This window comes from Ctenopharyngodon idella, chromosome 16 (genome assembly GCF_019924925.1).
Source record: "Ctenopharyngodon idella isolate HZGC_01 chromosome 16, HZGC01, whole genome shotgun sequence".
Lineage (NCBI taxonomy): Eukaryota > Metazoa > Chordata > Actinopteri > Cypriniformes > Xenocyprididae > Ctenopharyngodon > Ctenopharyngodon idella.
In genome coordinates this window covers 17895084-17917144 of record NC_067235.1, presented here as the reverse complement: position 1 = coordinate 17917144, position 22061 = coordinate 17895084, and the positions used below count along the sequence as shown (strand labels likewise).

At 37.5% G+C, this 22061-nt stretch overlaps 2 protein-coding genes across 2 annotated transcripts; one reads left to right on the top strand and one right to left on the bottom strand.

Annotated features, from left to right (window-relative positions):
- Positions 1 to 442: 442 nt before the first annotated feature.
- decr1 (2,4-dienoyl CoA reductase 1, mitochondrial) lies at positions 443 to 8490 on the bottom strand. The gene is made up of 10 exons (XM_051865857.1): positions 8294 to 8490; positions 7703 to 7899; positions 7177 to 7234; positions 6991 to 7077; positions 6749 to 6896; positions 4046 to 4145; positions 2527 to 2599; positions 2084 to 2230; positions 1683 to 1745; positions 443 to 1580 (listed from the first exon to the last, which is right to left on the bottom strand). The coding sequence occupies exons 1-10, from the start codon at positions 8363 to 8365 to the stop codon at positions 1521 to 1523; spliced, it is 1005 nt and encodes a 334-aa protein (XP_051721817.1). The 5' UTR covers positions 8366 to 8490; the 3' UTR covers positions 443 to 1520.
- A 116-nt stretch (positions 8491 to 8606) lies between these two features.
- On the top strand, positions 8607 to 21888 carry pik3r4 (phosphoinositide-3-kinase, regulatory subunit 4). Its single transcript, XM_051865851.1, has 21 exons — positions 8607 to 8847; positions 9199 to 9959; positions 10058 to 10191; positions 12361 to 12970; positions 13690 to 13824; positions 14003 to 14225; positions 14305 to 14477; positions 14571 to 14716; positions 15053 to 15256; positions 15580 to 15781; positions 15895 to 15915; positions 17326 to 17546; positions 17856 to 18078; positions 18541 to 18706; positions 18817 to 18981; positions 19123 to 19334; positions 19641 to 19772; positions 20189 to 20289; positions 20397 to 20485; positions 21069 to 21189; positions 21277 to 21888. Exons 2-21 carry the CDS (start codon positions 9242 to 9244, stop codon positions 21445 to 21447), a joined length of 4167 nt encoding a protein of 1388 aa, XP_051721811.1. The 5' UTR covers positions 8607 to 8847; positions 9199 to 9241; the 3' UTR covers positions 21448 to 21888.
- The last annotated feature ends 173 nt before the right edge of the window (positions 21889 to 22061 follow it).

Below are 22061 nucleotides of genomic sequence, written 5' to 3'. Positions count from 1 at the left end.
TCATGGGACATTGAAGACTGGAGTAATGATGCTGATGAAAATTCATCTTTGTCATCAAATGAATAAATTAAATTTAAAAATACTAAAAAGAAAACAGTTATTTTAAAATGTAATAATATTTTACAATATTACACAAGCATTATAATTCATTACATATTATAAACAAGAGCAGGTCAACAAGAAATATTATGTTTTCCATGAGGGTACCTAATTTTTATTTTTTTTTTTTTTTATATAAATGTACTGCACTCTCAGATGCTGTCAAGAGCCCCAGTAAAAAAAAAAAAAAATGCTTTTGCACCACCACAAGCTGTAATATAATCTAAACTGGGAACTACTAAAATGAATAAAAGAGCAGAAGAAAAGGAATATGGAGACTTCTCTCTGGTCATTTTAAATGAAACCTGATTTAAAAAAAAAAAACTCCAGAAATACAAAGCAATTACAATTCTGAAATTTATTTCCCTCATTTATTTAGTTTTTTTATCCTCTAATTGGTATTTAACCAAGAATAAAACAAGAAATAATGCAGATTTTATTCTGTATTTGACTAAATAAATTTCTAAGCATGAAACAAGGTAATGTACACCAAACTGTCATTTCTACTTCGTCATTATAAGGCAGTTGAATGTTGTTATAAGACTTCCAACGCTTGTGCTCACAAAAGGACAGAGAAAATACATTCTTTTAAACATGATATTTGTAGGAATCATTCTGGGCTTTATCAAAACGGGGCAGTATCCATCCTTCCACCCTTCTACTCTTCAAACCAATTATACCTTGTATAGTCGCAGGGTCACCGTGATTTTGCCAAGTAAGACATGTTCCTAGATCAACATATTTTGTTGATCCTGGAACAACATTCCTGTCCAAAAACATAATCCTAACCCTACCCCTACCCATACTGTATCCCTAAAACCAGAGGGAAATAATAGGTGAATAATACTGATGTAAAAGCACCTAACCCTGGTTGTAAGCCTAAACTTGACATCAACTGTACACTTGTCCCTCAAATCTGGTTGGTTGATTGGAATGATGTTCCAGGATCAACAAAATATATTGATCTAGGAAAAAAATCATGGTGACCCTGTGACCATACAGAGTTGTAACATGTGGTACTTGGTGAAATCACATTCACCATGGTCGCAGGGATGCTGGAGCCTATCGAAGCGTATTGGGGCAACATGTAGGTTAAATATGTAATCTACATGTTTACAGCCTACAGAATGTAATTGCCATTGTTACAATGGATATTTAAGGCAGAAATGGCAGACAGGCCAACTTAAATGTCATAAAAGCAAACATTTTTAATTCAGTATGGCTCTAATACTCCAAACAACAATTCCTTACAGCCCTCAAGGTGATAAACGTGTCACAGAACAAATATTTGTATGTGCCAGGACAACTTAAGTCTCAATTTATACAATCTACAAACCATATTTCAATTGATCCTCCTCTGTTACAATGGGAGATTGAGATTATGACTGTCATTAGTGCAGAGTTACAGCAGTTTTAGAGGTTTATGATCCCTTTGTGCTTCTGATCATTGACTCCATCATGGCCCATTCCTCCTTTGTGACCTGGCAAATAAAATCAAGGTAAACATATAATAAATAAAGTAATGAAAACTCCCCATTGTAAATATCTGATTGACTGAGTTAAAAAAATCAAAAAAAAATCACCTCCTTCAGACCATTGAACTCGCCAGCTAAGGAGACATATTCACCACCATCCATTCGAATGATCTGTGAGGACAGAGGAGCTGTTAAAGCTGGAAATTTGTCTTTCACTGTGAAAAACATATTAGCTTCCCTGTCAGGGCTCCTTAACTTTATAAGTATAGAGCCATTACAGTAATGCGCCGGACCATATAATTCCATATTGATCTCTGGAACACTATTTTTTCCCCTAATTTTTCACAAAATTCCCTCTGCTACCAATCACAGAGGAAAAGAGAGGTGTAGGTTGTGCCCTTGGCTCAGTTTCCTTTTGGCTGTAAATGGAGAGGCCCTATGGGGAAGATTCTAGGTGAGCTCTTGCCCAGAGAGGCAAAGCTCGTTTCATGCAAGGTCATCGAACTCACCGCGCCTGATACCCAGCTGGCGTAGTCGCTGCAGAGGTAGGCGGCAAGGTTGGCAATCTCTCCAGGAGTGCCCAGACGACCTACGGGTATCCTCTCGAACATCGCCTTCTCGAACCGGCCAGTGGGATCCAATCTGCTAAACGCACCCTTCAGAAAGATACTGGACAGAGTCACTGTAAAGCTCTTTTCCATATGGATTATAAAGTTTGGAAAACTAAAGCTTTAAAGATAGAAAATAATCCAAATTGGATTGAGTCAGTGAGTTGAACTCAAGAACTGAATCGGTCTGATTTGTGAACAAATCATTCAGACTGGTTTTAATTGCAAAGATTCAACTAGAAAGCATGATTCATTCACAAATGAACATTGCTATTTCTCTGAACACACCAAGGGATTTGTGACAACATTTTCAGAGAAGAACAACTTAAAAACTTGCACAGTACCTTGGTTTTGATTGGTCCTGGTTGAATAACATTGAATCTCATGCCGTATCTGCCCCACTCTGCTGCCAGAGACCTGTAGGTAGAGAGAATCAGTCAGACCTTTTACACATGCTCGGATTTGTCCCACTTTTTGGGGACATCTGTTCATCCTATCTATCAGACATTGCCAGTACTGCTTCTAGTGTAATTATCTCCCTGAGTCTGACCCTTTTCCATTAGGTTTATCACACAGGGGAAGCAATAACAAACATGGTGGCTCACGGTCAAGCCAAGGAAAATGCAATCAAAGGGCTGTTAAGGTTCAGGAGGTCTTATGTACAGAACGTATGGAACAACTTCAAATCAGACAATCAGTAATTATGTGCACACTTTAGAATTAAGCTACAGATATTTTTGTAGAGTATAAATCCTGTATACAAATACTGTAGGGCCCAAAATGGAAACCCCATTTAAACCCCATTTATTTGTATTTTAAATAATAATAATAATAATAATGCAATATTTAAGATATATTTAAGAAATATTAATTTTTTAAGAAATATTTAAGATTCTGCAGTATTTCTTACTCACTAATCATACCAAATGCTAATAAATCTTAAATTGGTAACACTTTGCAATAAGGTTTGATTAGTTAACATTAGTAAACTACTTTTGTTAACATGAACTAAGAATGAACAATACTTCTACAGCATTTATGAATCTTAGTTAATGTTAATTTCAACATTTACTAATACATTATTAAATCAAAAGTTGTATTTGTTAACATTAGTTGATGCACTGTGAACTAACATGAACAAACAATGAACTGAACATTAACAAAGATTAATAATGTAAAATGTTCATTGTTCATGTTAGTTAATACATTAATTTTAACAAACGAGACCTTATTGTAAAGTGTTACCCTTAAATTTTAAAAAGTAACTCCTATTTTTTTTTTTTACTTTAAACTTTCATTCAAATTTGTAATGATTTTTTAAAGGCAATGCAATTGATTCAGATAAGCAACTTCTTATGGAATAAAGATCATCTGTTCATCACTCATGATAAACCAATTTTAAAAAGCATATTTAAATAAATATCATGGTGTTTACTTGTATGCAAAGTATATGCTGTATGCATCATCCTGATATAAGATATGCTAGGTTTAATTTAGCTCATTTCAGTCTTCAAATAAAAGTAAAAAAGTGTTTATTTAATTTAAATCCTATCAGTGAACTAAACATGTAAGCAGAGATGATATTTTTAACAAGCTGCTGATCTAAATCATCAGTTAGATAGTGTGCTGTCCACCTCTCCCTATTGTATTTCCAGCATTGTTAACACTCATTAAGGAGAGAGGGTCAAGATCCCCATCTTACAATTAAAATGTAAATGAAACATAGCACATTGCACCTTTATTATAATAATATATGCAGCCCTTCAAGAATATATTATAAAGGCATTTGACAGAGGGACCTGATTTGCCAGGTGAATTACCTAAAAACCTAACCTAAAAAGGTGTCTGTAGTGTAACACATACGTGCACAGCTTCTCCACTCCAGATTTAGCCGCAGCACTTGGCACAACAAATCCTGAGCCACTCTCAGCATAGATAGTGGTGATGGCCAGAAAAGCAGCACCTTTATAAATTCAGCAAGATTATCAGTTTCTGGTGCTAGGCTGCAGATCACCTGTGACATCATGAGATGATCATAAAACATATATATATATATATGCGCTGCATCAAGAATACAATAAACACACTGAGTTGTAAAGGTCAGACTTGTTATCAGTAACATAATATCTTTGCACTTAAGAGTTAATGGAGTAATTGAAAGTCTGTAATCACCATGTTCAAGGAAGCAGAAAGAGGTAAAAATAATCAGGCGAGAGGCTGGATGTCTGAATCTGAGCAGCTAATTCGTCAAATACACACAACAAACACACAAATGTGACTGAGGCAATGAAATGGAATTATCTTATCTTGCTAGTTGTCATCTTACCCACACACATACTTGGGTCTTATCGTTGCAAAATGCAGCAAATATGCATAAAGACTAATGATGTTTTAATTTACACAAGTAATTATGCTGCAGCTTACTTGTTACAGCCAGAAGCTGTTATCATAACGGAAAACAAAGAGAGCAGAAAACGGCGTGAATACACATAAATTAGCCCATTACAAAACAAGCTTGATTAGCAAAACAAATCCCACATTTTGACAACTTTTTTATGGCACTTTCCCAAAAGCATTGTTCATGGGATGTGCAGGAAGCCACAGGCAACCTCATTACTGCAGAAGCATCAATACAACAGGCAGAAGACCACAAATGTGGATCATCTGGACAACTTAGTTAATCACTAACACACCGGCGGCCAGTCGGAGTTTTCCACATTTCAATTCATCACACTATAAAAGGATTGGCCACAATGTAACTTACAGAACAATAAAAAGTTTGGGTTCAGTAAGATTATGCTTTTTAAAGAAGTCTCTTATGCTCACCAAGGCTGCTTTTTAATCAAAAATACAGTAAAAATACACTACAGTGTTCAATACAATGCAGTAATATTGTGAAATATTATTACAATTTTCAATTTTAAACTATTTTAAAGTGCAATTTATTTTAAATATAATAAAAAAGAACATTTATTTGAAATATAATTTTTTTTTACATTATAAATGTCTTTACTGTCACTTTTGATTAACTAAATGCATCCTTGTTGAATAAAAGTATTTCTTTTAAAAAATCATTTTTACACTACCTTTTAAAAGTTAAAAAATGTGACATGCTGTGAGTTACCACAAATGTTAATTCTGATGTGTCCCTCAAAACAAAAATCTTGTACAGTTATGAACTTACAAGTATGGCATTGAGAGGACAGTCATTGTTGAGGGTCTAAGAACAGAAATGTACAACTGGAATTTTGGTTCTTATATAAATTCTTATAATAATAAAAAAAAAAAAAAATACAATTGCCTGAATGGGACTACATTTCTAGATTGATGGACTTCTGGTTATGCGTTGCTGATGTAATTTCATTGCTTACCATGTTTACATGGACGGCACTTCTAAAAATTTGGTAGTTTTGTGGCTATATGTGCATTTTAATTAAATTATTTTGAAGCAAAGTCCAGCTCCTGATACATGTATTTTCACACAATTTTTGCTTTTTACACACTTATGAAAAACACAACTAATTTCACAGATGTGATTGATAGAACTTTTTTATTAAATGCATAACATTTATCTAATTATTAAAGGATCACTGAGAGAAATAGCACAGATTATCAGTGACTTGAGCATTCTGTATGACTTTTTTGCACTTACTGCCCTCTAGTGTACTCCAAATCAACCACTTCCAACCAGCCAATCCAACTATTTCATGTATTTACATTTATGCATTTGACAGAAGCTTTTATCCAAAGAGACTTTCAGGTACACATTTTTATCAGTTTGCTTATTCCCTGTGAATCAAGCACCATGCTCTACTGTTTGTAACAATGTTGCATACTACACTTGTTCCCAACCTTAGTCCTGGAATACCCCCAGAACGGCACATTTTAGATGTCTGCCTAATCATAACTCATCAGCTCATTAGTAAAGACTCAAAGGCTGTGTTTGAAATCGCCCCCTATACCCTTATTCACTATTCCCTACATTAGTCCACTATTATAGTCCACCTGAAGGAGTGAATGAAAACGAGTGAGCAAATTCGGACACTGAGTGTGCCGGAAGGATTGTCACTTTTGCATAATTTGTTCTTGCTGTTTAATAATTATTTGCAACATAGCAAACTAGCAGCTCCAGTAGTAATGAAAGGATTTATCTTGAACTCTGTCATGGAAACTAACATGTATAAACCTTAATTAAACAATTTAATATTCAATTAAAAAGGAATTTATACCTGAATGATATTACAATGTACCCACATTGGACCAGCAGTACACTCATTATTGTGGTGCATTATGGGATTGAATGAGTGCACTCGATAACGTCCACTATGTTTTTGGACACCACTACAAATGGCTGTCCCCTAAAATAGTGACCTATTTAAGGGTGTAGGGGGCAATTTCGGACAAAGCCAAAGACCTGAGATGAGTCTTTCAGACGGAGTGTTTCAGATAAGAGAGACATCAAAAATGTGCAGTGCTGAGGTTACTCTAGGACCAGGTTTGGTAACCACTGGCATACTATATATAAGCAGATCTTTCTATCATAATTAAAAGTTGAAAAATAATCACCTTTCTCAGCTTTGATGAGGCGTTTCCCGATGTCTAGCGTGACATAGGCAGTTCCGTTCAACACTATGTCAGTGATGGTTCTCCAGGCATTGGGAGAGAGCTTCTCTGAAGGAGAGATGAAGTTTCCGGCGGCATTGTTTATCACCACCTGTGGATGGCAAACAGAATCCCAACGCATATCAGAAAGAGTTTTGTGTGGAATCTATTGCATCACTGCTGTTAAGATGGAGACCTAAACCTACATCAGGCAGGCCGACATCATTGACAAGCTGGTCAACTGCAGCTTCCACTGAAGCAGGGTCTCGAACATTACACTGGACAGCATGGACCTGAAACATTAACACATTTATCAAACTCCAGGAGGATGAAAACAAGTTCTTCACCATAAATATGACAATGTTTGCATAGACTTTCTGAGGCAGAGGTACCTTGTTTCCTGTCTGTTGTGAGATTTCCTCTGCTGTTTTCTTCAAAACATCAAGATTTCTGGAAGTGACGACAGGAGAATTAACAAAATTATTTTAACATGAACAATCAGTAAAATTCAACATTAAGCTTTTGGCTTTGTTTGCAGGGCCAACGATTATTTAGGAACTAGAAAACCTACAAACACAATTAAGTATTTTAGTGTTTTTGAAAGAAGCCTCTTATTCTCACAAAGGCTGCATTGTTCATTTTTTTTATTTGGTCAAAATTACAGTAAGAGTCAGAAATATTATTACAATTTAAAATAACCGTTTTCTATTTTAATATATTTTAAAATGTAATTTGTTCCTGTGAAGGCAAAGCTGAACTTTCAGCATCATTACTCCAGTCTTCAGTGTCACATGATCCTTCAGAAAACATTCTTATATGCTGATTTGGTGCTCAAAAAATATTTCTTATTATTATCAGAATGTTGGAAAAAGTGCTGCTTAATACTTTTTTGATGATCTTATGAGATGGTTAACTAACCTGCTGGCTATCACACACTCTGCTCCCAGTGAAGACAGAGCAGTGGTCATGGCTTTTCCAAGTCCCGTTCCTCCTCCAGTGATGAAGGCCACTTTGTTTTTGTAAGTTCCTGGGAGAAGCATAACACCTTCAGAAGGTGGGAAGAATCTAGTTTGAGGACCACTCTGGTATAAAGTGTTTGTCCCATATCCAAACAACTGTTAAAGGATGCAAAGAGGGTAATTTTATTTATTCAGACAAGTACATAAATAAAAACTGGGTGAAAGGTCATTAGGACAATCTAAAGTACTTACTGCTTAAACTATGCATTTAGGGACATACACGTTATAATTAATGCAACACGTCTCAAATATAGCCTAAATCATGTTTGAAAGGCATGATTTTCACATTTAGTGTACATTGTAACAATTAAAAAAGTTAATTTTACTGCGCAAGCTATTTAAAATTAAATTCCCTAAAATGCAGTTAAAAACTTAGCCTATATTTTATATAACTTAAAAATTCCAGATATAAATGACATGTCTTGGCTGCAGTTTATGAGATTTTTAAACTAAATTGCAATTTAATGCATGCACAAAATAAAATTCTTACTCGTGCTGGTGTGAAACACTTGTTTGGAGTTAAAACTCTATTTAACACGGTCAGTCCTCTGAGCAGAGCCATAACGTCAAAAGAAAAAAAAAATGCCTTTTTAGAGGGACAAAACGTGTTGCAACAATGTCAAAACCATGCAAACAAATTAGTGAAGTCAGACTCAGTAAAGCCTCTGACGCACTGAAATGACTCTAAAACTAAAGTCCGAAAATCCTGAATGATATCTTCCGGTTTCCGGTTTGCCGGCTGATCTGAGATCAATCAATGCAAGCTTTTCATCCAATACCGTGTCGCGCATGAGCTGACGAACAGATCTCAGATCAGCAATTGGAGACGCACACATCTAGTTCACTCTTGAGACATAACAAACGAAGCGGTTCTTTAATGTAAATGTCCATTTATTGTACCGTTTGTATGATTTGACATTTTTGCTAGTATTGTTCGTTTTTACGTAGGCAAAATGTAGAATGTCATTTTATGTAAGGTGGAAGAAAATAACTCTAGTTAACCAGTCGGTCAGTTGACAGCGCTCTGGGGGCTCAAAGAATCAGGTAAACAACCGTTTATTTTTACATCAGTGCTATAAACAAACACTATATACCCACATGTATTTGACATATTACGTTAAAACTAGTAGTTTATATGGATAGAAAATGCCAATAATGTAAATATTTGAGTTATGTTTTCTAGCTAGTATTGCTAACAGATATGATGCAGCATTTCATATCTCATGACACTGTATGATGTGAAAAGACTGTATACTGGATTTCAAAAGTTTTGCCATAAATTCAGTATAATCTTCAAGTATTTACTCTAATTGCAGATAATTATAAGTAATCATTTTAAGAAAAGTAGATTGTTGTAATAAACTGAAGAACTATCTATCTATCTATCTATCATAGTTATAGATTTGTCTTTTGGGACAACCATCTCTGATCCAGTGAGATGGGGAACCAGCTGGCTGGAATTGCTCCATCACAGATACTTTCAGTGGACAGTTACTTTTCTGACATCCATGATTATGAATATGACAAAAGTCTGGGCAGTACGCGATTTTTCAAAGTGGCCCGGGCGAAACATAGGGAAGGATTGGTTGTGGTTAAGGTCTTTGCGATCCAGGACCCCTCTTTGCCCCTGACCAGCTACAAGCAAGAGCTAGAGGAGCTGAAAATCAGACTGCATTCCTGTCAGAACTGTCTGCCTTTTCAAAAAGCCACACTTACTGAAAAAGCAGCCATACTATTTCGGCAGTATGTTCGAGATAACTTGTATGACCGTATCAGTACTCGGCCGTTTCTCAACAACGTGGAGAAGAAGTGGATTGCCTTCCAGCTCCTCAATGCCGTGGACCAGGCCCATAAATCTGGCGTGCGTCATGGTGACATTAAAACAGAGAATGTTATGGTGACAAGCTGGAACTGGGTGCTTCTCACAGACTTTGCTAGTTTTAAACCTACATACTTGCCTGAAGACAACCCTGCAGATTTCAACTACTTCTTTGACACATCCAGAAGGAGAACGTGCTACATTGCTCCAGAGAGATTTGTTGATGGCAGCATGTTTGCCACCGAAAGTGACCAGACAACACCGCTTGTGGATCTCTCCAGCAATAGCCAAAGGACCAGGGGAGAACTCAAGCAGCCCATGGATATATTCTCAGCTGGTATCCATTATATTGTTTTCTGTTTTCTTAAAGAGTGTGCTGTATAATATATGAAATATTTTTTCAAAAACCTTTCTTTTTTCATTTTCTTTTGTTAGGTTGTGTGATTGCAGAATTGTTCACAGAGGGCGTCCCGCTCTTCGACCTCTCACAACTGCTGGCTTACCGTAAAGGACATTTCCAGACTGAACAAGTGCTGATGAAAATTGAGGATCACAGTATTAGAGAACTGGTAGCATATCTATTCATTTGAGATTTTAGATATGTTGTATTATTTTTACTTTAGGTTTTACAACCTTATACAGGTGCTGGTCATATAATTAGAATATCATCAAAAAGTTGATTTATTTCACTAATTCCATTCAAAAAGTGAAACTTGTATATTATATTCATTCATTACACACAGACTGATATATTTCAAATGTTTATTTCTTTTAATTTTGATGATTATAACTGACAACTAAGGAAAATCCCAAATTCAGTATCTCAGAAAATTAGAATATTGTGAAAAGGTTCAACTTTGAAGACACCTGGTGCCACACTCTAATCAGCTAATTAACTCAAAACACCTGCAAAGGCCTTTAAATGGTCTCTCAGTCTAGTTCTGTAGGCTACACAATCATGGGGAAGACTGCTGACTTGACAGTTGTCCAAAAGACGACCATTGACACCTTGCACAAGGAGGGCAAGACACAAAAGGTCATTGCAAAAGAGGCTGGCTATTCACAGAGCTCTGTATCCAAGCACATTAATAGAGAGGCGAAGGGAAGGAAAAGATGTGGTAGAAAAAAGTGTACAAGCAATAGGGATAACCGCACCCTGGAGAGGATTGTGAAACAAAACCCATTCAAAAATGTGGGGGAGATTCACAAAGAGTGGACTGCAGCTGGAGTCAGTGCTTCAAGAACCACTATGCACAGACGTATGCAAGACATGGGTTTCAGCTGTCGTGTCAAGCCACTCTTGAACAACAGACAGCGTCAGAAGCGTCTCGCCTGGGCTAAAGACAAAAAGGACTGGACTGCTGCTGAGTGGTCCAAAGTTATGTTCTCTGATGAAAGTAAATTTTGCATTTCCTTTGGAAATCAAGGTCCCAGAGTCTGGAGGAAGAGAGGAGAGGCACACAATCCACATTGCTTGAGGTCCAGTGTAAAGTTTCCACAGTCAGTGATGGTTTGGGGTGCCATGTCATCTGCTGGTGTTGGTCCACTGTGTTTTCTGAGGTCCAAGGTCAACGTAGCCGTATACCAGGAAGTTTTAGAGCACTTCATGCTTCCTGCTGCTGACCAACTTTATGGAGATGCAGATTTCATTTTCCAACAGGACTTGGCACCTGCACACAGTGCCAAAGCTACCAGTACCTGGTTTAAGGACCATGGTATCCCTGTTCTTAATTGGCCAGCAAACTCACCTGACCTTAACCCCATAGAAAATCTATGGGGTATTGTGAAGAGGAAGATGCGATATGCCAGACCCAACAATGCAGAAGAGCTGAAGGCCACTATCAGAGCAACCTGGGCTCTTATAACACCTGAGCAGTGCCACAGACTGATCGACTCCATGCCACGCCGCATTGCTGCAGTAATTCAGGCAAAAGGAGCCCCAACTAAGTATTGAGTGCTGTACATGCTCATACTTTTCATGTTCATACTTTTCAGTTGGCCAAGATTTCTAAAAATACTTTCTTTGTATTGGTCATTAGTAATATTCTAATTTTCTGAGATACTGAATTTGGGATTTTCCTTAGTTGTCAGTTATAATCATCAAAATTAAAAGAAATAAACATTTGAAATATATCAGTCTGTGTGTAATGAATGAATATAATATACACGTTTCACTTTTTGAATGGAATTAGTGAAATAAATCAACTTTTTGATGATATTCTAATTATATGACCAGCACCTGTAAACTACCATGCAAAAGTTTGAGGTCAGTAAGATTTTTAAATGTTTTTGAAATAAGTCATTTATTCTGACCAAAGCTGCATTTATTTGATCAAAAATACAGTAAAACAGTAATATTGTGAAATATTATTACAGTTAAAATGGCTCTTTTCTATTTTAATATATTCTAAAATGCAGTTTATTCCTGTGATGGTAAAGCTAATCACTCAGCCTTCAAGTGTCACACGTGACACAATCCTTCAGAAATCAATCTAATATGCTGATTTGGTGCTTAAGAACATTTCTTATTATTATCAATGCTGAGAACAGTTGTGCTGCTTAATATAAATTTTTTCAAGATTCTTTGATGAATAGAAGTTCAAAAGAACAGTATTTATTTGAATAAGAAACATTAAATCTTACTGACTCGACAATAATTAATAAATAATATGATACTAGTTAGTATTCTTAATTATATACTAGGTTGTACTCTATATAATTTCATCCACTTTATGCAGGTAGCACAAATGGTGCAGCGAGAGCCGGAAAAGCGCCTGGCAGCTGAAGAATACCTGAAGCAGCAGCGAGGCAAAGCTTTCCCAGAAATCTTCTACACCTTCCTTCAGCCCTACATGGCCCAGTTTGCCAAGGAGACCTTCCAGTCTGCTGACGAAAGGGTGTTGGTGATCCGTAAGAACCTGGAGAACATCCTCAATAACCTGTGCAGTGGCGGGCAGACGGGGAAGGCTGAAAAGCAGGAGAAGGCGTCTCAGGAGCTTAGTTCATCCAAGGAACAAGGGCTGGTGGTGCTGGTGTCAGTGATTACATCCTGCCTGCAGACGCTGCGCTTTTGCGACTCCAAACTGGCAGCTCTGGAGCTGATCCTTCATCTGGCAGGCCGGCTAAATGTGGAGATTCTGCTGGACAGGATCACACCGTACTTGCTGCATTTCTGCAATGACTCGATGCCGCGCGTCAGGGCCGAGGCTGTTCGCACACTGACTAAAGTGCTGGCGCTGGTCAAGGAGGTTCCTCGCAATGATGTCAATATCTACCCAGAATACATTTTACCTGGGATTGCCCACTTGGCTCAAGATGAAGCAACGATTGTCAGACTTGCTTATGCAGGTATTCTAGTGCTAGAAATCTCTGGAGTAAATTGTCTGCTTTCTAAATGTGTAAATAGTTTCACGGTCTGATAAGTTTCTGGTTTTAAATGAAAAAAACATTTAAATTGGAAATACTTAAGGTTAAGGAAGTACAATGGATTATGAAAGCCGTTTCATATTGACTTAAATATATATTACATTATATTATTATATTAACGTTCAAAAGTTTGGGGTCTGTAAAAATTTGAGAGAAATTGATACTTTTATTCTGCAAGGTTGCATAAAATTGTACAAAAGTAACAGTAAAGACATTTATAATGTTACAAAAAAATTATATTTCAAATAAATGTTGTTCTTTTATTCTTTCTATTAATTAAAGAATCCTGAAACAAAATGTACCACAGTTTCCACGGAAATATTAAGCAGCACAACTGTTTTCAACTTCAATGATAATAAGAAATATTTTATGAGCACCAAATAAGTACATTATAATGATTTCAGAAGAATCATGTGACACTAAAGACTGGAGTAATGATGCTGAAAATTTAGCCATCTCAAGAAATAAATTACATTTTAAAATATATTAACATAGAAAAATAGTTATTATAATTTGTAATATTTCACAATATTAGTGTATTACTGTGTTTTTGATCAAATAAATGCTGCCTTGGTGAGCAAAATCTTACAGACAGTAGTGCATGATATATTGTTATATTATTCTTTATATTATATTTATAGAGAACATAGCACACTTGGCTGAGACAGCACTGCGTTTTCTGGAGCTGGTGCAGGAGAATAATTTGAGCTCTGAACAAGACCTCAATGGAGAGGACACAGAAGAAACTCTTCACCCCAATGAAAACTATGATTCAGGTAAATGCTTGTCCTTCATTTAAAGCTCACTTTTATGGAAGTTTTTAAACAAGGTTAATTGATATTGTCTATATATATTCCAATGTAAGATCCCACTTTATCGACTCCAGTTTGCATGAAAAGATTTGTTTATGCTATCATTAAAACGCTGTGGATATGATCCATCTTTTGTCCAAAGAGCTGCAGGCCTTGCATGAGATGGTTCAGCAGAAGGTGGTGACTTTACTGAGCGACCCTGAGAACATTGTCAAACAGACGCTGATGGAGAACGGCATCACGCGCCTCTGCGTGTTCTTCGGCAGGCAGAAAGCCAACGATGTCCTCCTCTCCCACATGATCACCTTCCTCAACGACAAAAATGACTGGCACCTCCGTGGAGCTTTCTTTGACAGCATAGTAGGAAAGTTGCCACCACAGTCGCTTTATATAATATATGAAGTCTCTTGCAGCATGGTAACCAAATCTCCTCCTCTCTGCAGGTGTAGCAGCATATGTGGGCTGGCAGAGCTCCTCCATCCTCAAACCTCTTCTGCAGCAAGGCCTGAGTGACGCTGAGGAGTTTGTCATTTATAAAGCTCTCAACGCTCTCACTTGCATGTGTCAGCTGGGGCTACTGCAGAAGCCTCACATCTACGAGTTCGTCAGTGATATTGGTCAGAAAAACTCTTTTCATTTATAGTCCACTGTATAATGTCTTTCTTAATTATTGTATATCATTTATTATTTAAAATGTTACTATCCCACAGCTCCTTTCTTGTGTCACCCCAATCTGTGGATCCGCTATGGAGCCGTGGGTTTCATCACTGTTGTCGCTCAGCACTTAAACATTGCTGATGTCTACTGCAAACTTATGCCCCATCTCAACCCCTTTATCACACAGCCGATTATACAGGTGAGGTTACATTAGTGTGGGCTTCAGATCTAGTGTATTACATTAGTTGCGACTTATTTGCATCATTTCCTGTTTACACTGAACATAAAAGGTGAGTTTTTGATGAATATGCTGACCATTCTTTTCATATACAGTAATAAAAGTAATTGAGGACTATCATAAAAATAGTTCATATGTCAGACAAACAGACAGAAATGTAAGTTATTATGGCCTGAATATTTTCAAACAATTCACCTTTTGTGTTTCACGGAAGAAAGGAAGTCTTACAGGTTTGGAACGACATGAGGGTGAGTAAATGACAGAATTTTCATTTTGGTGAACTTTTTTTTTGGACAGATTGATAAGGAGATTGTGTTGCTCAGTGTGCTGAAAGAGCCTGTTAGTCGCTCCATCTTTGACTACGCGCTGCGTTCCAAAGACATCGGAAGCCTCTTCAGACACCTGTTACTCCGCCAAAAAAAGCGCAATGGCTTCATCCCAGAATGCCCTATTCCCGAAGATCCCGCAATTGCACAGCTCCTTAAGAAACTTCTCTCACAGGTTAGGAAAAGAAATTTATGTTCTATTTTCATTTGTAATTATTTATCAGTAGTTTTTTTTCTAGTTATGTGGTTTTGTTTCCTTAAATGTAGACAGTTGCTACTGTAGTTAGAGGTTTTTAATGAGTAAATAATTACTTTATAGTTTTAGAACAACTTTTTTTATGAAATAACTATAGTCCTGACCTTAACACTAGCCCTAGTAATAACTAACACTAGTAATGACTGGTTAATAGAAATGTCATTTTAGGAACAATAAGTCATGTTGCCCCATGTTACACTTGTATAAATTAAATTGAGCCATTATCATGTGATTTCTTTCAGGGAATGACGGAAGCTGAGGAGGACAAGCTCTTGGCTCTGAAAGACTTCATGCTCAAGTCCAACAAGGCCAAAGCCAACATCATAGACCAAAGCCACCTGAGTGATGGAGCCCTCAGTGGAGTCATTGATCTCGGTACACTGGGCATCACTGGCCGACAGGTGGACCTGATCAAGCCCAAGCAAGAGTCTGAAGACAAGAGAGGTGGGTGACACACTTTTTGCTGTCATTTTACTTCAATTGAAGATATATACGCTTCTCATGTCGTTGGTTCACCAATTAAAATGAATGCATTATATTTTTTCGTTTGTTTACAGACTTCATCCCTTCTTCCTCTGGTATATTGTTTAGGTCTCAAGCAGCTAAGCTCTGTTTGAAGTTGTAATCACTCACTTTGACTAACTCAGAGGCTTTGTGCAGCTAGATCTGAGAATTCATGATAACAGGCAGATGTGATGTGAATAGATGCACTGCAGCACATGTGGGCTAAATATGCTTTTTGTTGCAGTCAGTTTGTTACAAACCCATGGGATTGAATTAATCATAAATAAGTCACAGATTTCCTAGTATACACTACCATGCAAAACTTTGTTTTTTCTATAGAAATTAATACTTTTATTCAGCAAGGATGCGTTCAATTAATCAAAAGTGACAGTAAAGATATTTGTTATAAATACTGTTCTTTTGAACTTTCTATTTATCAAAGAATCCTGACAAAAACAGGTATCATGGATTCCACAAAAATATAAAACCGCACAATAAGAAATGTTTCTTAAGCAGTGAGCAACAAATCAGCATATTAGAATGATTTCTGAAGGATCATGTGACACTAAAGACTGGAGTAATGGCTACTGATAATTAATATTTGCCATCACAGGAATAAATTATATTTTAAAATATATTAATATAGAAAACAGTTATTTTAAATTGTAATAATTATCCACAATATTATATTTTTTTTACCATGTTTGATCAAATAAATGCAGCCTTGGTGAGCATAAGAGACTTCTTAAAAAAAAAAACCTTAAAAAAAAAATCTTTCAACTCCAAACCTTTGAATGATAGTGTACAGTATGTATATATTTGTTCTCATAGATTCCCTAGTAGCAGTGGAATATTATTGCAGAAGGTGGAATTGAGATAAAAGCAGGGGTTTTCAAACTTTTTTGATGCCAAGGACCCCCAAATATGATGATCTCTTTGCAAGGGATCCCTTTCCTATAATATAAAGGCAGTTATGTATTTTTCATGGACAAATACCCATTTATATCTAGTTTTAAAATGTTTTTAATTTTCCTAATGCTTCAAACTAGACCTGTCTTTAGAAAGTTGAGAAATATTAGTTACATTTATACTATTTTACTGCATTGCAAGCATTATTATTCCTCACACAATTTTTGAGCTAGTGAGAAAAAAAAAATTGAAGCTGGACTTGTAAAACTGAGAAGTTGCAGGTGGTTTGAAACGTTGCTGATTTATTTGCTGAGAGTTAATGATCTCAACATACTGTAGTGTATTTGGGAAGTAAAGTTTTATTCTGTTTGCTATAATATTTTAAACTAATATTAAATTACTTGATTTTTAAGTACTGTGTCACTGCGCTGACTAAATCCTTTGCCTGATTTCTTTTTCATGTGTCAGTCTGCATGTTAACGCTGTAACTAAGCGCAGAGTGTTTTAGAAAGCAGAAACGCATCATTTATCAGAACCACATTTAAAATAGGTCTGTTTTGTTTCTCTTTTGGCAGCTCGGAAACATACGAAACAGGACTCCAACTTGAACGAAGAGTGGAAGAGCATGTTTGGTTCTCTGGACCCTCCCAGCTCGGCGGCGACTCCCTCGACGGTACCTAATGTTCTAGTTCCGAGCGGTGGTGGGGAGCCAAATGGAGCTCTGGCTGGAGAGCGCCTGCGATCTGAGAGTTCCTCACAGACTCTTAACCTCCCTCATGTTCCATCCTCAGCCCAGGTCGACCGCTGAGCCGACAGTGTGCTATCATCCCTCCCCTGCTCTGTTTCTCTGTCCTCTCTCCCTCTCTTCCATCATCCTTTCTTCATCAACAACTTTCTTAGTGTGCATTTGTCCATGTTACAGCTTTGTAGTCTGTAAAGCCTTTGAATATCAGTCACCTGATATTTTCCATCATGATTACACAAACATGCGGGAATGTTCTGGATTTTCCCTAGATTAAAAATACTAGTATGTTGTTCCTCAATAGTGGTGGTAAAAAACTAAAATCTTTATCTTAAACCTCTCCCCGTTGCTCTTCAACCACAGGTGCCTGAGGCCGGATCCGTGCAGCCCAGGAAAACCACAGCGCTCCCTACCATTCAAGTGGTACAGTCCGTAACTGGAGCGTCTACGTACCAGCGCCGCATCACCACGTGCAAGGCTGAGCTGCAACAGCTGGTGCAGCAGAAAAGAGAGCAATGCAATGCAGAGCGCATGGCCAAACAGATGATGGAAAGCGCAGAGTGGGAGAGCAGGCCTCCGCTGCCAGGTACAGCAGTAATATATCATGTGGCTGTCTAGTTTTTGCTTGCTAGATCACGTACTGAAATCAGCAGCTGCAGCTGATTTTTTTTTTTTTTTTTGTAGACTTCTTATTTTTCATTTATGTTTAAAATGCAAAGACATTTTCATAATTAGGGAATGGCCAACTAAAAGTAGCTTTTTCACGTGCTATGTAAATGAGATGGTTCAAAAAATGATAGATTTGATCAACCCCATACTTTTGTTTGATGCTTTCACCCTAATTGAGGTCCTTTAAAATCATTTTGTTCTAGTAAAATATGCTTGTGATTAAAGTATGAACAATATCATAAAGATATTTTGAAAGACACTGCTTTTTGAAAAGAATGGCTTTACTGTAGTTGAACTACTTTAAATTATCAGTTGCTTGACGTTTTTCTAGCTTTTTTCTAGTTTTTCCACTTTGTTAACTGTAGCTTTTTCATTGCAGGGTGGCATCCAAAAGGTCTTCTAGTGGCCCATCTCCACGAGCACAAATCCGCTGTGAACCGAATCCGAGTCTCAGATGAGCACTCCATCTTTGCTACATGCTCCAATGATGGAACTGTAAAGATCTGGGACAGCCAGAAAATGGAGGGAAAGACGACCACTACAAGGTATATAATATCTTAATGTCAATATTTTGACTCTTTTGCATTAATACATTTTCTAAGTTGTTGTTTTACTGTTATGTGAACCAGAAAGATTGAAAATATGATTGTTTCAGGTCTGTGCTGACGTACTCTCGGATTGGAGGACACGTGAAAACGCTGACCTTTTGTCAGGGGTCGCATTACCTTGCTGTCGCATCAGATAATGGTTCCATCCAGCTTCTTGCAGTTGAGGCAAACAAGCCACCCAAATCACCCAAAGTCCAGCCCTGTCAGACCAGGTGTGTAAATACTTACTCCACTTGTAGCTTCCTGATTTTGTGTGCTGCCATACAACAGTACATATAATTAAATCAAGACCATCACACTCAGGACAGTGTCACTCAAGCATTCAGATCAGTGAGTCACTGAGTCTCTTTCAGGTTCTTGGATCCAAAGGATGAGGGCTGTGTGGTGGACGTACATCACTTTAACTCGGGGGCACAGACGGTTCTAGCCTACGCCACTGTGAACGGCTTTTTGGTGGGTTGGGACCTCCGCAGCAACAGCAATGCTTGGACTCTCCGCCATGATCTGCGCCTAGGCCTCATCACTTCCTTTGCTGTGGACATGCACCAGTGTTGGCTGTGTGTGGGTAAGATAGCTGCATAGCTTACAGTAGATGATGTTTAGTGGTGCTTGAGAACATCGTCACTTTTATTTATATAACAATTTATACAATACAGATTGTTTCAAAGCAGCTTTACAGTGATAAACAGGAAAATAATGATCAGTTATGCAAACAGAATTCAATTCTGCTGTGAAGTACAGCAGAAAGGAGTGCTGATCAAAAGCCAAATTACAGAAGAAGGCTTTCAGGAGATTCCTAGACTATGAAAGCAATTGATAAGCAAGGTTTGCTCTGTCAAGCTTGGATTTATTTTATGTCCTACTGACATAGGTACAAGTAATGGCACAATGGCATGCTGGGATATGCGGTTTCAACTACCAATTTCCAGCCACTCCCACCCAGCCCGAGCTCGAATCAGACGCCTGCTGATGCATCCACTCTACCAGTCCTCTGTAATTGCAGGTGAAATGTCTCTTATGCTCACAAATGCTGCATTTACTTGATAATTGGAAAAAAAAAATTAGTATATTTTAAAATGTAATTTATCCCTGTGATGCTGAATATTTTTGTGAGTATTCTTTTCAGGATTTTTTTGATGAATAGAAGGTCCAAAAGAAAAGCATTTTTGAAATCATTTTTTAAAATAAACCAACAATGCAAGACTTTGCTGTCACTTTTGAGGAATTTAGTGCATCCTTGCTAAATAAAAGTATTATTTCTTTCAAAAAATGAATATAAAACACACATACAGTATATTATATATATCTTACCCCAAACTTTTGAATGGTAGTGTTAATTGTGTGTTTACTGTATGTATATAGAGATTATAAATATATAATATATAGCATGTTCACAAATATTTTCCTCATTCTCTTCAGCTGTCCAAGGTAACAATGAGGTGTCCATGTGGGATATGGAGACTGGAGACAGGAAGTTCACCCTGTGGGCCAGCTCTGCACCTCCGCTTTCAGAGATGCAGGTTGTTGCATGTAGTCACTTCTCCATTACAAAACACATTCACAATAATGAATAAATTCAATCCGAGTAACCTGCTATCATCATACTGGACTCTGTTGTCCTCCACAGCCCTCTCCTCACAGTGTACATGGGATATACTGCAGCCCTGCCGATGGCAACCCTCTCCTACTTACAGCAGGATCTGACATGAGAATCAGGTGTGGCTAATTTGTTGATCTAATCACTGTTGATTTGTTAATAGATATATTGGAAAAAATACAGGCTGTCCATCTCAGGCAGCATCCACAGGTTTGTCTTTATCGGGGATGTCCAATCCTGCTCCTGGAGGGCCACTGTCCAACAGAGTTTAGCTTCAACCCCAATTAAACGCACCTGAACCAGTTAATTTAGGTCTCACTAGGCTTACTAGAAACTTCCAGGTGTTCACAGGTGTGTTAAGGCAAGTTGGAGCTATACTCTGAAGGACAGTGGCCCTCCAGGAGCAGGTTTGGACACCCCTGGTCTATATGTATTCTTGGTCACCTATGAAATCCCACAATTCTTTTTTTTTTCAACTCCAGACTATATTTCTTCCATATAGTCATTGAATATCTCCAGTTGAATTTGTTTTTGAAGTTACCTTTACACATAAACCGCTGCCTTTCGGACACAGACACAATATTTCCACAAGCAAATATAATATAGTTGGATGCAAAAGTTTGATAACCCAAGGTTCTGAGTGCATGTGAACATATATTGAATTTGTTATGAATTTGAGTGTGTTCTAAATGACATCTACAGGTTTTGGGATTTGGCCTACCCTGAGAGGTCATACATTGTCGCAGGCGGTGCTAATGACTCTCTTCACTGCCCTTCTGTGTTCTACAATCGCAAGATCATAGAAGGAACAGAAGTAGTACAGGTCTGAAGCTCATTTTTATCATATTTTTGGTTTCTGCATGCTTATATTTTGCTGATCTTCACACGTACCTCTCTTCAACCTCACCAGGAGATCCACAGTAAGCAGAAGAGCGGATCCACGGAGGACACGCCTCGCCGTGGCCCAGAATCACTTCCTGTGGGCCACCACGACATCATTACTGATATTGCGACTTTCCAGACCACCCAGGGCTTTATAGTCACCTCCTCTAGAGATGGCATTGTCAAAGTCTGGAAGTGAAAGACACACTGTGCCAAGGTGGGATGACATTGTTTGTATGGAAGTCCAATCAAGTGCAATGTAAATTTAAATATAATGCCAATTAATATAATTCAGTCATTTAGGATCAAATCCACTCTAAAAATGAAATGTAACTATATAAAACAGTGTAATCCAGCAGTTTGTGTGTGAACAGTTTGCTTTGTGTTTTTGTTCTTTTGTGCAACTGCTTCATGCGATATCAAGGTCATATAATATGGCCACACTGTAGAAAACGGGACATGGCATAGCTTAAAAGTATTTGCAGGCTGTTTCACACAGTAGTTACACTTATAGTGTTATTTCTGCACAGCTATGTAAACATGTAGTTTTGTTTTAAGGCCTGAATGCAAGACATGGAATGAAACTTCCATTGTAATCACTGTGCAATAGGATATTACTGATTAAATGTGATGAGAAATACGTATTTGCTTGGTGTTTTTGCTGAAAAACTATGCAGCACAGCATATTTAGTCTTTTTTTAAAGTGAACATGAAAACTCAAAATTGACTCCTGGATTCCCACTGAATAATATCAAGTCCAACCCTACTTTATTTTGGAAAACCTGGTGTCGCTCAAACATGCGTCAAGTTACA